Source organism: Talpa occidentalis, unplaced genomic scaffold (genome assembly GCF_014898055.3).
Source record: "Talpa occidentalis isolate TD23 unplaced genomic scaffold, MPIMG_talOcc4v2.1 talOcc4.9, whole genome shotgun sequence".
Lineage (NCBI taxonomy): Eukaryota > Metazoa > Chordata > Mammalia > Eulipotyphla > Talpidae > Talpa > Talpa occidentalis.
In genome coordinates this window covers 64,347,128-64,364,785 of record NW_023605305.1, presented here as the reverse complement: position 1 = coordinate 64,364,785, position 17,658 = coordinate 64,347,128, and the positions used below count along the sequence as shown (strand labels likewise).

General features: G+C 42.1%; 1 protein-coding gene across 3 annotated transcripts in view; it reads left to right on the top strand.

Annotated features, from left to right (window-relative positions):
* Positions 1 to 15,227: 15,227 nt before the first annotated feature.
* PRKAA2 (protein kinase AMP-activated catalytic subunit alpha 2) overlaps positions 15,228 to 17,658 on the top strand; it is an 82,146-nt gene continuing 79,715 nt past the window's right edge. For 2 of the 3 annotated variants that reach the window (XM_054691666.1, XM_037498131.2), the window contains exon 1: positions 15,256 to 15,393. In XM_054691666.1, the coding sequence (XP_054547641.1) occupies positions 15,300 to 15,393 (94 nt within the window). In that variant the 5' untranslated portion in view covers positions 15,256 to 15,299. Of the gene's footprint in view, positions 15,394 to 17,658 lie in introns of all 3 variants that reach the window. The other variant, XM_054691665.1, reaches the window with a different exon arrangement.

Genomic DNA, 17,658 nt, shown 5'->3' with positions numbered 1-17,658 from the left:
GGCATTAAAAAATTCTTGAGACTTGAATTACTTTGTGGAAAATTAGCATTTAATTTACCAAAAGAATTCCTCTAATGACTCAAGTTTATAGTAAAACAAGTAATAGTTACCTGGAAAAAATCATATTAAAAGTAGCTGTAAGTTTTATAGAAGTAAATTAGGATCAGTTAAGGAAAAAAAAATGCCTCCCAATTTTTTCCTTCGTTGTTCCCAAAATATTTGAAAAATATTACAAAGAACTTGGAATATATTTTTTTAATAAAGGAAAATACTTAAGATGATTTCTTTTTAGTCCTCATGGGGAATACTTAAAACCTCCTTTTGAGAATATAGTTGAAGACAGCTTTTTTTTTTTTAAGATTTATTTATTTATACAAGCACTGGGTACAGTCAGAAGCACGGGAGGGTGAGAGAATTCACCAGAGCCAGAGTGGGGAACAGAACAGGCAGACTGACAAAATACACCGCTGAGGGGAGCAGCGGGTGCGGCAGGAGAAGTCTGTTGCACCATGTGGGACCCTCACCGGCCGCCAGGGATCGAACCGGCACTGCAGAGGCTGCAGGCAGCTTCGCAGCCCAGCGCTCAACAGCTGCGCCACCAGAAGAGGCCCTTGAAGACACCTTTGACCTCTATTTTTTTTTTCCTGGAAAGACTTAAGACAGATGCTGTGATGAATTTTTCCCAATGCATTGTAATTTTTAGCATTTCTGTAATCTATGTAGTCAAGCATGCCTGCAATTCTACACAATTTACAACATAATCTATTTGAGCTATCAGCGGATCTAATAATGAAAGAGTGAAAGTGTAGGATCACAGTGAGGATGCAAACACATTCTTGCTTTCAGAATTCTGGCAAAGATAACCAAAGTGTCAAATTTGCAAAGGGGAATAACCTCTTTATTCTTCCTATCTTGTCCCCAGTAATAGGAGAGATTTTCTGGGGCACAGGGTGATAATACAAAAAGGAAAATCAAAATGGGGGAAATGAAAATTGCCTCCAATCTTTGGGAAAGAGGAAGCTCTTCCTTACAAAGATTGCAGAAGAAAGCAGGAAGACAGGCATGCTCAACTTGGGCTATTCATTTGGGGTGTGGGGGATAAGTGCTTATAACTGTGTGTGGATAATGCCCTTCATGTGATGCTCAGTCCTTTCCTTGAGAAATTTGTTTGAAGATTTGCACTCTAAGGGGCTGTAAATTAAAGATAGAAACTCACCCTTTTCAATGTTACACAGTTGTTATCACTGGGAGGAAAAAATACATCCCAAAAAACATCCCTTCCTCTCAATTTTAAGGAGCATGCTGAAGTGCTGAGGACCACTGGGAAACAGAGGTGTGTGGTCACTTGGGTTACATGGAGAAGAGAGGGATCAGAATTTAATAAAACTCAGGGGAAACTCAGTTCCTGGAATGCTTCTATTTGTTTTCAAGACTAGCATGATCTGGGGAAAGAAACAAAAAAATTTTTTTAACGATTTATTTATTTATGCATACAAGAACCGGGGTACAGGCCAGATGTGCAGGAGGGTGAGAGGATTCACCAGAGACAGAGTGGGGAACAGAACAGGCAGACTGACGAAATACACTGCTGAGGGGAACAACAAGTGAGACAGGAGAGGTCTGCCATGCCATGTGGGTATCTCCACTACCAGCAGGGCTTGAACTCACACTGCAGAGACTGCAGACAGCTTCACAGTGCTGTGCTCAACTGCCTGTGCCACCAGGGGAGGCCCAAGAAACAAAAATTTTTAAAATAAATCTATTTTTTGACTCAGAATTTAGTTTATGGGGGACAATATTGTTTTCCTCTAGCCCATAAAAAAATTACTTCTGGCTATAAACAATAATAGATTAAATGAGTGCAATAATTTTGAACAAAAGGCAAAGTCTGAATTCCCTTTGAACTTGGAAGTGGTAATTATACTCCTTTCTTTATTCATCATCAAATATTTGAAGAATACCTACGATCATCAGTGGGGCAACAAAATTGTAATAAAGTTATTCAAATAGTGTAGATGCAGTAGCTTTTTACTTATTTGTTTTAACAAAATAGATCATATCAGATTCAGATTCAGATGCTTTGTAGCTCTCGCCAGTGGGGAAGAGAAGAATTTGGTCAAGTGCTCTAGAAATTAGTTGGGTGTATGCTTATTATAGTATGCAGGAAAGAAGAGCTGAGATCACAACTTTATGGGAATATAATAAAGAATAAAATTTTTCTCATTGTTAGGTTTTTGTAGTCGCCTTATACCAATAACTATTATAGAAAGTAATAGTTATGGAGAAGACATACAATTACAACTTCATAGATTTTGCCAGAGCAAATGGTTCATTCCTGCCAAGAGTGATTGGAGAATCTTTGAGAAGGTGGAAAAAGATGGGCATGATTACATGATACAAGACTTTAAAAGATAAGATAGCTCTTTAATTATTAAACAATACATTCTTAAAACATTTACTGAGAACCCAGGTCCTTAGGATGCAAAGATAAACAGGACAAAATCCATGCCTTTTGGGGCCTCCCCTGGTGGCGCAGCGGTTGAGCGCTGGGCTGTGAGGCTGCCTGAAGCCCTGCAGCGCCAGTTCATTCCCCGGACGCCGGCGAGGATCCCACCAAAAGAAAAAATGCCCTTGGAATATTTCAGACAGGGGATATATACACCTAATAAGGGAGGAAAAGACAATGCCATAGGACAAATACAATGTTATATACAGCACATTTCATATATAGATACATGTATAAATACTTATGCATGTATACAATAATACATAAATATATATAACACAAATACACTGTTTCATATAGTGCCATATAGTGCTAAATCATAACTGATACAGGAACTTTCAGGAACAAGTAGGAAGAAGCCTTCAGTGCTGCCGGAAGGAATAGGTGAATTAAAATAAAGTTGCTCTTGAAGTAAGACTTCATTTCTTTTTTATTCATTCAGTCAACTAGCATGTATTAGGTGCCTACTATGTTTGCAGTGTTTACCCTCTAGGCATGAATAAATGGTGGACCAGACATAATTTATATCTATTTAAGATAAGTATAATGATAGATTTAATTAAGTATAATATTCACAGTGTTATTAAAAATAGGGCACCTAACGTATCCAGAAGATGGAGAAAAGGCTGCAGAGAGGAGGTGAAATTTGAAACACGTGCAGGCATTCGTCAGTCAGCTGTGATTGGGAGTACCAGGGATGAAGGGAGCTCCCGACTTGAGGACGAAGGATGGAAGGCTACAGCAGCTGACTACAGCATGATGTGTACACAGAACAAAAGGGAATTTGAGGGGCCTCCCCGGTGGCGCAGCGGTTGAGCGCTGGGTTGCGAAGCTGCCTGCAGCCTCTGCAGCCGGTTCGATCCCCGGCTGCTCCCCGGCCATCGGAGGAGGGTCCCACATGGCGTGCAGACCTCTCCTGCCGCCCGCTGCTCCCCTCAGCAGTGTGCTTCGGTCCCTCTGCCTGCTCTGCTCCCCGCTCTGGCTCTGGTGAATTCTCTCACCCTCCCACGCCTCTGACTGTACCCAGTGCATGTATAAACCAAACAAACAAACAAATAATAAATAAATAAATAAGACATGCCTCTAGAAAAATTAAAAAGAAAAAAAAAAGGGAATTTGATATGAGTATGACTTTAGGCAAGGAAGAGAAGTGAAACATTACTATTTTTTGAGATTGATGGGATCATATTAAAAAGGCCATAAATTCAGACTTAAAACTAAATTTTACTCTTCAGACTCGGTAGTTTTACTCAATACTTTACAAACTGTGCTCCACTAAATCCTTGAATTTCAAAGAGTATCTCAGGAAGGTAAAGGGCATGCCAAAAGGACAGTTTCTAGGAGGACTTTAGGGTTTTAAACATTAACTTTTAGGTAATGTAAAGTCTTTGACCAGACTTTAGCATTTTAAACATTAATTTTTAGGTAATGTAAAGTCTTTGAACATTTTTCAGGAAGGAAATGAAAGGCTAAGAACAATGTTTTGGGAAAATCCATCCATCAACAATACCATGCCAGAAATCTGGAAGTCATCCAAAATTGTTCCATTTCTCTCCTGATAGATAAATAAGCAGTCACTAAATCCTATTTATTCTTTCTTTTAAATACCCCTCAAATCCATCCTTTTCCCTCCTTTCCTAATGAAACTTCCAGTGACCCTGGCCCTCATAATTTTGCCCTGGTCAAATACAAGAGCCTTTTGACTTAACGGCTTTACACTCTTTAGTCAGTGCTATCCACAACTTTGCAATGGCCCTTGCTGCACTGTTTTGAAATTTATTAATTTGAGTGTATATATTTTTCATTAGAATTCAATTCCCTTGGAAGCAAATACAAGAGATCCTAAAGGAGTGTTAAATCTGGACTCAGCCAAATGTTCTACAGTATTCATTCTACCTTACAACATTATTTCCTAGTCTTCTAATAGATCATTTTCATCAGTATGCAAGTATATTCTATTTTTCCTCATCCTAAAAGTCCATCCTCATCTCAACATCCTCATTTGCTACTGTCCCCATCATAGCAAAACCCAAAGATTTCTCTGCTGCCTCTCAAAACTTAATCAACTGGAATCACCTCTGTTCATTTCAGTTTCCTCATATATGTATTCTTTCTTGACTTTCATCTCTATCAGTCCACTGCAAAGCCACTTGTCAAAGCCATCAAATCCAATAACCAACTCTTCATTCTCATCTTGACTTCTTGGGAGCATGAGACATGGTTGATAAGAATGCCTTGAAATAGTTGACAATACTTTTGGTGCAGTGGGGTTGAGTGCAGTGCTGTAAGGCTGTCACAGCCTCTGCAGCATGTGTTCGATTCCTGGCCAGCCAGGGAAATACCCACATAATGCAGCAGACCTCTCCTGTCTCACCCCGCTGCTCCCCTCAGCAGTGTACTTCAGTCAGTCTGCCTGTTCTACTCCCCACTCTGTCTCTGGTGAATCTCTCACCCCCCGACACCTCTGGCCTGTACCCCGGTTCTTATATAAATAAATAAATCTTTAAAAATAAAATTTCCTCCTACCTTAGCAGATATTCCTTTTCTTTATTTTTTGCTAGCTCTTCTTCATTTTATAGATCTCTGACTTTGCGCGAACTCAGTCTGAGATTCTGTTTGTTTGTTTGTTTTTTGTTTTTTGTTTTTTTTGTCTACGTTCACTTCCTAAGAGAATTCTAGTCCTAAACCATATTTGATAATGATTTTGAAATTTATGTTTTCAGTCTGGGCTTACCCACTGCAGTTGTGGCCAACTACCACTTAATATCTCCCTTTGAATTTCTAGTAAAAATCTTAAAGTTATCCCTCAACTCCCGTCCTCCCAACTTACTTCTCATGAAGTCTTTTGCATTTCAGTGTATGGCACCCTTGTTCATTTAGTTGTGTGCATCAAAAATCGAAGTCTCTCATTTCTCTTTTGTGATTCTTCTGATACCTCTCATACAACCACTTGCAAATCCTCTCTGTGCTAACTTCAAGTGCCTCGCACCATCTTCATTGCTATCATTCTGGCATAAGCTATTATCAACACTCATCTGGTCTACCACAATAACTTAATGGACTCTTCTTTCCACACAGCCATCCTCAGTGACCCTTTAAAATTCATAACATGTCATTCTCCTTTTCAGAAATATTCCAAAAACATTTGCTCACATTAGAAAACCTTCAAATTTTAGCATATCCTATTAAGATGATTTGGCTCTAGGCATTGCAATTGCAAACCCAGCCATTATTATTCTTAATTTTTAAAAGGATTTTTTTTTTTTTGTATACAAGAACTGGGTGTTGGCCAGAGGTGTGTGTGTGTGTGGCGGGGGAAGGGTGGTGAGAAGGTTCACCAGAGACAAAGCAGGGAGCAAAACAGCTAAATCTTCTGAAATACATTGCTGAGGGGAGCAATGGACAAGATAGGAGAGGTCTGCTGCACCATGTGAGTTCGCTCTCTGGCTGCAGGTCCATCTTGCACAGTGGCTAGTGATAGCTTGATAGCACTGAGACTTAACCTGTGTGCCAGCAGGGAGGCCCCATGCATTCTTACTCATCACTCTGGACACATACACCTTGCTATTCCCCCAGTATATTATTTGTACTATCTCAGTGCCTTTGCATTTGCCATTTTTCTGTCTAGAAGGCTCTTATCCCAGGTATTTCAATGACTCCTTTCTTCATATATTTCTCAGGTCTGCTCAAATGCTATATTCTCAGACTTTCTCTGACAAACTATATGAAAATAGGTTGTCAGCCCTCTCTGCTCCCCCACTTTCATATCTGCATCCATTTACTCTACTTTTCTTTACAGCACTAATCAATAATGTTAGATTATATTACATAGTTGTTGTTTGATTTGTTTATTGTCTTGCTCTTCCACTAGACTGTGCAAAGACTCTCCTTTGACCTAACTCTTTTCAGGCTCCTCTGAGTGCTCATCCTTTGGCATGTCCTTTTAGCAATAATCCTGCCAGTCAGTTTAACCATAATAACCACCCTGATAGACAACAAAAGTCCTTATCTTCCATCCCCTGGCCTACCTTTAGCAATGATCTTGTTATGTCACATTAGCATAGCATTACCTATCCTCTTAGTAATTTTCTGAGTATCAATCCACCCACTCTGCTACTTGACAATAAATCTCAGTTTCCTTTGTTGTGTTTAGAATCAAGCATAATATCTCTCCCGTAGTGAAAAACCTCATTGCAGCAGTCCTTGTACCTATTGCATAGCCCTGAATAAAGTCAGCCTTATCTTCTTTAACAAGTATCATGATTACTTTTTTAACAAATGTGGTAAATAATTCAAACTACATTGTTTTTCTGCCTTCCTCCCTTTCTTTTTTGAGGTAAAATTGATTTACAACACTTTATATGATTTAGAGGGATATGATCACATTCTTTTGATGAATGTTAGCATACCAAACCCACCAGCAAGGCACGCATAGTCCTCCACCATAGTCCATTAGGTCCCCTTCCCCTTCCCTTATGGTAGCCTCACTTCTACAGTCAGATTTCTAGGGTTTGCTATTGTTTTGATTTCGTCTTGACTCCTTGTTTCTCTGTATTACATGTGTGAGCATACAGTGCCCTTTTTGGTCATTAATGCACCTCCAGTGCCTAGAATAGTGCCAGTACTCACTAGGCATTCATTGTGTGTTTGTTCAATGAATGAATGTATTTAGAATAGGAATTATTTATTTGAATGTATTTCAATGAATGTATTTAGAATAAGAATGTATTTAGAATAGGGAATACTCAAATTATCCTGGAATCTTTAATGATTAAATAGCTAGTTTCATGCCACTTTAAACCTATTTCAATGTTTTAAAAACCAAGAGTGAAATGCTTATTAATGAAACTTTAAAAATTTTAACATAGTTCATCTTATGACATCAGGATTTCAGACTTAAAAATTCTTGAAGGCCACCTAGTCCAAGCCCACATTCTAATTAAAAAATAAATCTAATCCTTGGCTGTTTATTTAATGTCTTTATTCTTAGAGGAAGAATTATTTTATTATTTATAAAGCATGCAGAAATTTTGAACTTACCCAATTCTTCTTAAGTTTGCACTAATTATTCACGTCAAAGCTTTGCAGTCAATGTTAACAGGACTGAGGCAACAAGTCTCAGCATTAACATCCACTTGAGGTCATTAAAATTGTATTATAAAAGGCCTCAAATAATATGTATATTGTATAGTTTTGTCAAGGGTTGTTTTAATTAAAAAGTATAACCATAACAAAGATGATAATAATTCAAGGTGGTATTGGTATCTCTTTAATCAAATTTCACTAGTTTAAAAAAGTGTTCCATATAGATAGACTTTGAATCCATGACAAGAGGGGGGTGAATAACTTATTTAATTGATCTACAAGTATATTTGAGCCTTTCTTCAGACAAGCTGTCAACACAGACATGAAAGCAAGATTCTAAAAATGCTGTCAAATCCATAATGTTTATACAGCAAAGCAAACACCCTTTGTTATTTCAATTAATGCATCTGCTCACAGAGGAAGTCTGATTCAAATGTTTAATTTTTCTCGGCTACACTGAAAATTACAATGTTGACTCATATTGAAGCAATTTAACAATGTACTCAACCACAACATTAAAATGTATTACACTAAGTATAATATTTGTTATGAGGGTACCTCTTAAAAATAACATCACAAAGTTACATATTACATAGTCTTTAAAGGGTTTTAAGTATTGTTACCTGTACTGCATCTATGTATCTTTTTGAAGTGGGTTTGGCCAGTTAATACTATTGTTTCAACCACATGAAGCAATAATAATAAATGCCAAGTGATAAAATGTGTTTAGGGTACATACTGTACCAAGATCAGTTTGTTGATATACCTTGGAATACAGCCTATTGTATTTTAGAGTAATCTCTCTAGCTTTTTTTCTTTGATAGTTTCATTCTAAAATGGGGAATGAGATTTGTGAGTTGAATTTCCTGACCACTGAAAACTACTTTAAATATACTGTAATTCAATACTACTAGTTTTACCAATGAAAAGTGAAATGATTTTTTTAAGAATACACTACTAAGTGGCTAAACTAGGACAAGAATTCAGGACTTCTGCTTCGAACTCCTTCCATTTTGCTGTAAACAACAACATACCATCTTTCCTTATGACTGAATACTATTCCCTTGTGTGGATGTACCATATATTCTTGATCCAATCTGCTTTCACATGAACACTTAGGTTGTTGAAATTACATGTCCTAGCTATTGATGCAATTAATATTGAAAAGCATATAACTTTTTGAGTTAATGGTTTCTTGTTCTTTGGACAGATGCACAAGAGAAGGATTGCTGGGTCACATGGTATTCCCAGTTTTAGATTGTTAAGGTAATTGGAGATTGGTTTCTGCAATGGCTGCACCAGTTTACAGTGAAATAATTTTCCTCTTTCTCATCATCCTCTCCAGCACTTGTTGGTGGTATATTTTTTAAAGATTCATTTATTTATACAAGAACTGGGGTACAGGCCAGAGGTGTGGGAGGGTGAGAGAATTCACCAGAGACAGAGCGGAGAGCAGAAGAGGCAGACAACCGAAGACAGTGCTCAGGGGAGCAGTGAGAAAGACGGGAGTGGTCTGCCGCCCCATGTGTGTATCTCCCTGGCCAGCAGGGAATCGAATCCGTGCTGCAGAGGCTGCAGACAGCTTCACAGCACTGCGCTCAACCTGCTGCACCTGGGAGGCCCTGGTGGTCTTTTTAATATGTACCATTCTCAAGGTGTGTGATGATACCTCATTGTTTTGACTCTTATTAAAAGTGATGATGAAAATTTTCCAATATATCTATTTGTCTCCTGGATCTCCTTTTTGGTGAATTGTCTATTCAGATCTGCTGCCTCCTTTATTACTTGGTTAGTCTTTTTCTATTGTCAAATTGAATAAGATTTTCATGTATCTTGGATAAGTAAGAAGGATATCTCTTTAAGCTACTGTAAGGCCAGGGAATGGCCACTGAGCAGGTTTTCTGATCCAGCAGACTGGGTAAAGGAGGAGTCAGAGTCCTCAGTGGCTTTTGCAGGTCTTTTATTGGTGTTCACCAGGCATATGGCAGGCAGGGGTGCTGGGGGGCCGGGAGGCTGGCAGTCCTCCCAGCCCCCAGCAAATCCGCACTCTCTCTGGGCTCTCTGGCGTTCTCTGCTTCTGCTTCTTTGCTTCTCTTCGGCTTCTTTCTCAGCTTCTGCTGCTGCTACTAGCGTCCCCGTGACGCCGCCCTTAAAAGCACAGTCTTAGCCCAGGTGAATCCCATCTACCTATGCCCACACCCTACTCCAGGTGCCCGCCATCAGGCATGCATTCAGGACCTCAAGTATCCATCATCTATCCTGATGGCAGGAGGGCAGAAAAGCCTGACATTTTTCCTTACCTTACAGCTACTTACACTTTCTTTCATTGTATAAAAGATTTTATATTTGAATTCTTTTTATTTTAAACTTGAGAACAATCATAGGAACACTTTATCATGTATCTGTAAGGCCCTGCCTCTTCTGGCTTATGGGTAGCTCCAGTCTTACTAATGATTACTATACTGATATGAAAAATTATATTTTGTACTTAATATGCATATGCATAAAAGGAAATTCCTATAAATTTTGACTTCCTTTTAAAAGCACTCTTCCCTGTATCCTTGTTCCTTGATTTGATGGCTAAATAACCATTTTCTTTACTTCAATTCAATAAATACTTCTGGAATGTACTAGGTTCCATTAGGTTCTGGTAACAGCAGGTGGGACATGCCAATACATATATATATATATATATGTAGTAAATGTAAAATATCTGAAAAATGAAATATTCATACATATAGTATTTATAATAATATAATTGATAGATGCTTTACTAGATATTTGAACAAAGTGCCATGGGGATCCTGAAAAAAAAGCATTGTAGGGTAAGTGAAAAAGTATCAGGCTTTTCTGCCCCTCCCGCCATTAGGGTTTGTGATGGATCCTTGGGGTCCTAAATGCATGCCTGATGGTGGGCACCTGGAGTAGAGTGTGAGCACATGTAAGTGGGTACAACTGGGCTGAGAGACTGGGCTTATAAGGGTGGCATCATGGGGACGCCAGAAGAACCACGAGAGCAGCAGAGAATAAGGCCACGAGAGAACTCCGGAGCCCAGAGTGAAGACTTGCTGGGGGCTCCTTTACCCCATCTGCTGGAATCATAGAAAGCATGCACTGTGCTCGTTCCTGACATTACAAGCATGAAATCAAAAATTTTAATAATGTTAGAGGGAGGATAGAATTTTCTATTCTCTTTATAAAAAATTACAAAAGATGGAGAGGCAATCAAAGAATATGCAGCTAAATAATGTAGAAAACTAGCATTTTAGCAGTCTAGTTTATAAAAATGTTATTTTTCTGGATTTGGAAATGTTTTGTGTTATTTGTAACTTTAAGAGCGTAGATAACTGCTTTTGTGTCAAATGTCCATTTTCATAAGTAATTTTGTATTTTTTTCTTAAAGAAAATACATTGTATAGTTTTCAGATGCATCTTCAGTAAACCTGAATCTACTCAGTGCTTTATAATTTGCTGGGCACTAAGGATATGATATAGCAATGAGCAAAATCAAGGAAAACTGTCTTGTAAAGCTTCTTACATTCCACCTGATAAAGACTGACTGTAGGGTAAAGAAAATGTCAGGCTTTTCTGCCCTTCCGCCATCAGGACAGATGATGGATCCTTGCGGACCTGAATGCATACATGATGGCGGGCACCTGGAATAGGGTGTGGGCATAGGTAGATGGGATTCACCTGGGCTAAGACTGTGCTTTTTAAGGGCAGCGTCATGGGGACGCCAGCAGAAGCTGAGAAAGAAGCAGCAGAAGCTGAAAGAGAAGCCGAGAAAAGAAGTAACAGAAGCCGAGGGAGAAGCAGAGAAGGCCGGAGAGCCCAGATAGAGTGAAGACTTGCTGGGGGCTGGGAGGACTGCCAGCCTCCCGGCCCCCAGCACCGCTGCCTGCTGTGTACCTGGTAATCCCAATAAAAGACCTGCAAAAACCACTGAGGACTGATTCCTCCTTTACCTGGTCTGCTGGATCCTAGAAAACCTGCACCGTGTCCCTTCCTGCTGTTACACCAACACAACCCAAAAACATTGTAAACAAATAAACAGTACATTAGAAGTTAAATGCCATGGAAAAATGTTGAGGGGGTGGGGGTTAAGGCTAATGGAGTGTATCAGGGAGGGAGTGTGGGGAGATGAAACTGTAGTTTGAAACAGTGTGGGCAGACCGGGTAGGCCTCAACCAGAAGGTGACAGTGAACACACTTGCTGGAATTGGCTATGTAGCCATGATACCAGTGGAATCTACCCTAGATAGATTATTCTCTTCACACCCTGCTTTAGACTACTGGAGGTAAACTAACCCTAAAGATCCAGTAGTAGTGGGGTACAGCAGTAACAGTTGGACTGGGTTGAAGAACTGACTAGCTGCCTAGAGCACTAATCTTAGCAACTGTAATTAAAGAACATAGGTCAATATTGGAAATTAATAAATGCAGAGTTATATTTCTCAACATCTTTGGGGGATGTGAGAGCCCCAAGCAGCATGAGTCTTAAGCAGATTTGGTCAGATAGACTGCCAGGTATGTGTTGTGGGGGGTCTAGAGGGACAGATGAGGCCAATAGGGGACTATGTAAATGTTCAGTCTCATAAGGTTGAGGGCTAACACCAAGAACTGGCCTTTTCCTCCCTTCTCACCCACTGAGCTTTCAAACTTTCCTCTAAATAAAATATGGGAAACAAAGCTAAAACTATGTTTCAAGTTTATATTGTTGGCCTGTACCAGAAATTATAGTTGAGAATGTGACTATAATTGTGAAAATATTAAACTCTCTTAGAATACCATACATCCTTTACATATATAGGCAGCTATGGTATAGAAGAAAAACAAAAGGACATGTCAGAACTGGGTATGAATTCTGACTCCACCACTTTGCTGAAAAGCCTTGGGCAAATTAGAAAGGGAAAGAGTAAGTTTTAACATCTATAAAATGGGGATAATAGTTACTTTTATGACCATTAAATGAGATCTTTGTGTTTAAATGAACTTTAATAAAATATTATACACTTGTTTGGCATAATAATAAAGCTACACCTTGTTCACAGTAGTTAAAGATCATAATTATGAAGCATATACTAATTTAAGTTGTAATTATCAACAAATAGTTAAGACCTGCAAAATGCTTTAAAATCTTTTTTTTTTTTTTCATAGTCTGTCTTCATGTATGAAGTGCCAGCAAGGCACAGAGTAGGTTCTCTATTGATTCAGGCAGATGGGTAAAGGAGGAGTCCTGGAGCCCTCAGTGGCTTTTCCAGGTTTTTAATAATCTTTTTACACCATTTGTAGTGAGGGAACCAGGTGCAGGGTAGGCAGGGAGGCCTCCTAGCCTTGGCAGATCTTTCTGGGCTCTCTGGCATTCTCTCATGGTCTCTACCATACTCTGCTGCAAGGTCTGCTGCCACCCTCCTCTGTGACACTGCCCTTAGATGCTCAGTCTCTCAGCTCAGGTGTTCACACTCACACATGCCCACACCCTATGCCAGGAGCTGCCAGGAGGCACACTTGTAAGACCACGGGTGTTAATCATAGATGCTAATGAAGGGAGGGCAGGAAAAAAACAGGTAACTCCCATTTACCCTACCATGTAGCAGCAAGAAAGCCATCTAGCAGACTTTTCAACACCTTTTAATGGGATGTTAGAAGAGAGAGAGCTACTTCTTATATTTCAAAAGCAGAATAAGGTATTTGGTAAATGAAAACTGAGGGAGTGACTTAAATAAGTTTCAGCATCAAAACTAATTGGCTATTTTCTCCAAATTGCCAATTACTTAGTGTTTCTTAAATGATACATCTTGTCAGCAAGAAAGATGATCCTAAGAATGAACAAAAATAGCCTCTGTTCAACAGCTGTGGCATATATAATTTATAAGCTGTGATCATCTTTCAGATTGTCTGGGTGTGGAAACAAGAATGGATGGGTGTCATTTGTATATTTATCACTTCTCAGAAAACAAACTCTTGGCACATCTTGTTCTTTCTGATCAATATATTTTGTTCTTTACATCTTTACATATAAACAGTGTGACAAGACTTCCTATTTGATGAATGTGACCTTGAAATTAATGTCATGCACAAGTTGAAAGTGTACCCTAGTTCTAAAACATTTACTCCGAATCAGTACATAAATTTTAAGCACTGAGAGATGGGGCAACGTGAAAGAATAGGGCATCATGAAAGGAAGGGAGGAAGAGATAACCACTACAATGATATATTTTGGCAGTTTTTCATACTCTGCCTGAGTGTCCTGTTTCTTCTTAACATGTTTTTCCTCACCTCCATGTTATCACATTTATTCTTTCTTTGTGTCCTTATTGCCCTTGTGCTTCATAATTCTTTTTGCTCCTTGTGCATTTTACTTCCTACGCTCATTATTCAGCTTTCTCCCTCCACCCCCGTTTCCTTTACTATTTGCGTCTTGTGCTCGTTCTAGCACACAGTAGTTCACACTACATATTCATAGAAACGTGCTACAAATATGATTGTGTTTTATTGGAAAGTATTATGCAAGCAAATATTATGATTGTTTTATTGGAAAACGCAAATTAGAATTGAGAGCGCAGGAGGAAAGAGGCTTTCATCTTCATGACAGCATAGGAGGATTATAAAATACACGGCGGACAACGAAGAGAGCGAAGAATTGGGTTCTCTTGGTGCCAAGATCTGCATCAAAAATACTCAGCCCGTCGTGACTTGAGAAACTTGTGCATCTCCTCGGACTGCCCTTCCTTCAAGGCAACTCCCCACCTCCGCCCATCCTGCCTTCCCTCGTGCCCACAGTAGTTTTTACAGCCCCACACTTTAGGCCTGTTTCTCTTCAAATTCCCTTTCCACCTCTTTCCATTCCCTAAATTGCTTCTCACATCTCACCCTCACCTCTTCACCACCTTCGGTTTTCCTCATGCTGGGTCCCCTAAATCTCACTCTGGGGCTGTTCCCCGCCACCCCATTCCCAGTTACTGGGCGGCCGGCCCTCCCCCAGCTCTAAGCTGGCACACCTGCCGGTCTGAACCCCCAACCTCGCCGGCGCCCCGCCCCCTCCTCAGCCCCCGCCCCTCCTCAGCCCCCCGCTCCTCCTCAGCCCCCCGCCCCTCCTCAGCCCCCGCCCCTCCTCAGCCCCCCTCCTCAGCCCCCCGCCCCTCCTCAACCCCCGCCCCTCCTCAGTCCCCGCCCCTCCTCAGCCCCCGCCCCTCCTCAGCCCCCGCCCCTCCTCAGCCCCCCGCCCTCCTCAGCCCCCCGCCCCTCCTCAGCCCCCGCCCCTCCTCAGCCCCCGCCCCTCCTCAGCCCCCGCCCCTCCTCAGCCCCCCGCCCCTCCTCAGCCCCCGCCCCTCCTCAGCCCCCCGCCCCTCCTCAGCCCCCGCCCCTCCTCAGCCCCCGCCCCTCCTCAGCCCCCCGCCCCTCCTCAGCCCCCGCCCCTCCTCAGCCCCCGCCCCTCCCCAGCCCTCGCCCCTCCCCAGCCCCCCTCCTCAGCCCCCACCCTTCTGCCTCGCCGCGCGGCCGCCCCCGCCCGCCTGGGCTCTCCCGGCCGCCGCGCGTCCGCCGCGCCCCACCTGGCCCGGCCCCTCCCGGCGCCCCGAGCCGCCCGCACCCCTCGGCGCCTCGGCCTCGCCCCCCCCGCCCCGCTGCACTGTGGGTAGGCGGCGCGGGCCGCGCTCGGAGCCCGCGGCGGAGTCGGCGGCGGCGGAGCGAGGCCGCGCGCGTGAAGATGGCTGAGAAGCAGAAGCACGACGGGCGGGTGAAGATCGGCCACTACGTGCTGGGGGACACGCTGGGAGTCGGCACCTTCGGCAAAGTGAAGAGTTGAGTGCGCGCCGAGGCCGCCGCCCGGTGCCCTCCTGGCGGGCGGGGGCCGAGCCGGGGCGCTGGGGGCTCCGGGCCGGCGGCGGGCGCGGGCCCGGGGCAGGTGGAGCGGGCCGGGCCGGGGCGCGCGCAGCCCGGGGTCGGCGAGGGCGCCGGGCGCCGCCTCGCCCTGCCGCGGAGGCGGGGTCCGCAGGGGGCCGCGGAGGAGGGGCGGGGGCCCGGGTTCCAGGGCTGCGCCCACCCGCCTGTCTCGAGGTCGGGAGCCGGGCGCCTCCCCGCCCCGACCTCTCGGCCCCGGGGTGTAAAATCGGGAGCTTGGACTGATTGGTGAGGCGCCCCCGGGCCGCGAGCCCGTACCGCTAGCGCTGGCACACGCGGCTGCTGAGTTGCCATCTCGTGCCAGGTGCCCCCTGATAGGGCTTACACGTGATGTCAATTAATCGTTCCTGCAGCTGGTTGCAGGTGTTACCTTCACCTTAAAGGTGCGAAAAGGAGGCTCCCTAGAGGGTTAGGAACGTGCCCAAGGTCACACAGAAATTGGCACAATCAGGATGAAATCTAAAATGTCTTCCAGTTGTGCCCAGGTTGAGAGGTCCCTGGCATCCGGATTTTTCATGCTCCCTGACGCTGGGTTGGTGGGGCTGACAGTTGGGGTGGGGGATGCTTCGGGGGCCGAGAAGTGGGCGGGGCTTCTTGTTGGGTGTGTGAAATGCTAAAATGCAGCTGCTTTGGATTTGAGTTAATTAGACCTGGGAGGTCTGGAGTTTGCCTGATGTGTGTAAAATGGTTATAAGAAGGCTTCTGGGAAGGGGGAAGGCAAAAAGATTTCTTGTGTTGGCCTTTGGAGGGTGTAGGACTGGGGTCAGAACCTGCTGAGGCTTATTTTGCTGAGGTCTGTTTTTTTGGTAGAAGAACAGGTTGCTTTTGAAATGTTTTACTTCTCAAATGCATTGAGCATTGCTTTTTTGTTGTTAATAAGAGTCACCTGGGCTTTAATTAATTTGTTCTCTTTCCATAACCAGAGCTGGCTTATTAAAAATACTTTGCTGCAAATCCAGAATTATAGTAAAACTTGACCTTTTTTTTATCTGCAGAAATGTTGGGTAGGCAGTCTGGAGATTTTATTTTGAGGCCTCCATTTCCTTGTAAAATTAATATTTTAACCTCAAGTCAAGACTGTTAAATAGGCAAAAGAAATTCATTCTTCATTCCTGTGGCAAGGATCAGGTCCAGTTTGCTTCCACATATTTGATATTCCTTTTCATTCAGAAAACACTAAGCACCTACTGTGTGCCAGGTGCTGTTCTATGTAATAGGTATACAGCAAAAAACGAAACCAGCTTAAAATCCTTCTCTTTGTGGAGTTTATATTCTAGTAGGGTAAGACAAATAATAATCAGTGTGTGTGTATCTCTGTGTGTGTGTGTGTAAAAAATATGCAGTTTGTTAAATGCTGTTGAAAAAAGGAACCAGAGATTGGAAGATAGTTTTGTGATGTCAGTTTTCACTAAGGTGGTGAGTCAAGGGCTCACAGAGGGTGATACTTGTTTAAAAACCAAAAAAAGTTTATAAAATTCTGTGAAATCCTGTGAGGGCTGTGAAGTCCTGGATTATTTTTGAAAGACCTCACAAAGAGAGTGGAGTGTTAGGAGGATATATTTAGAATGAGTATAGGAAGATTGAGGGATTGGATTAATGCCTATAATGTTACTTGTCATTAAATATCATTACTGAGAACTATGGTATTACGACATTGTGCAGTTACTCAAGCAAACAGTACCTTTGCCATCTAGTAGACATGTACACGCTCAAAGTTATATAACTTAGCCTATGTCCTTTCTAATTGGTGATAAAGTTTTTGTTTGTCTTTTAAATTTCTATTACAATCTAAATTCAGAGTAAAACACCCATCAGATCAATCTGCCCATTGTCAAAAGACAACTTAAATCTCTTGTATATATTTTTGAAATTCTTTCAGATACTGGCTTATTAAACTATAAACCGACAGAATGTACTTTGATTTGTGAGAAATCCTTTTCCTGGATGACCCCAATCGGAGGGGTGTTTCCAACTAATATCATACTAGAGCCACTCTAAGTTAAACTGTAGTTTCCTATCCAAGGTTAGAATTAGTATAATGTTTAATAAAAAAATAAATATGTAGAAACTGTTAGAATCTAGTTCCTCATTTAGTTTTTCTAGGGACATGAAACAAAAACACATTTTTAAAAGCAGCTTCTTTGGGGTATATTTTATGTATCATA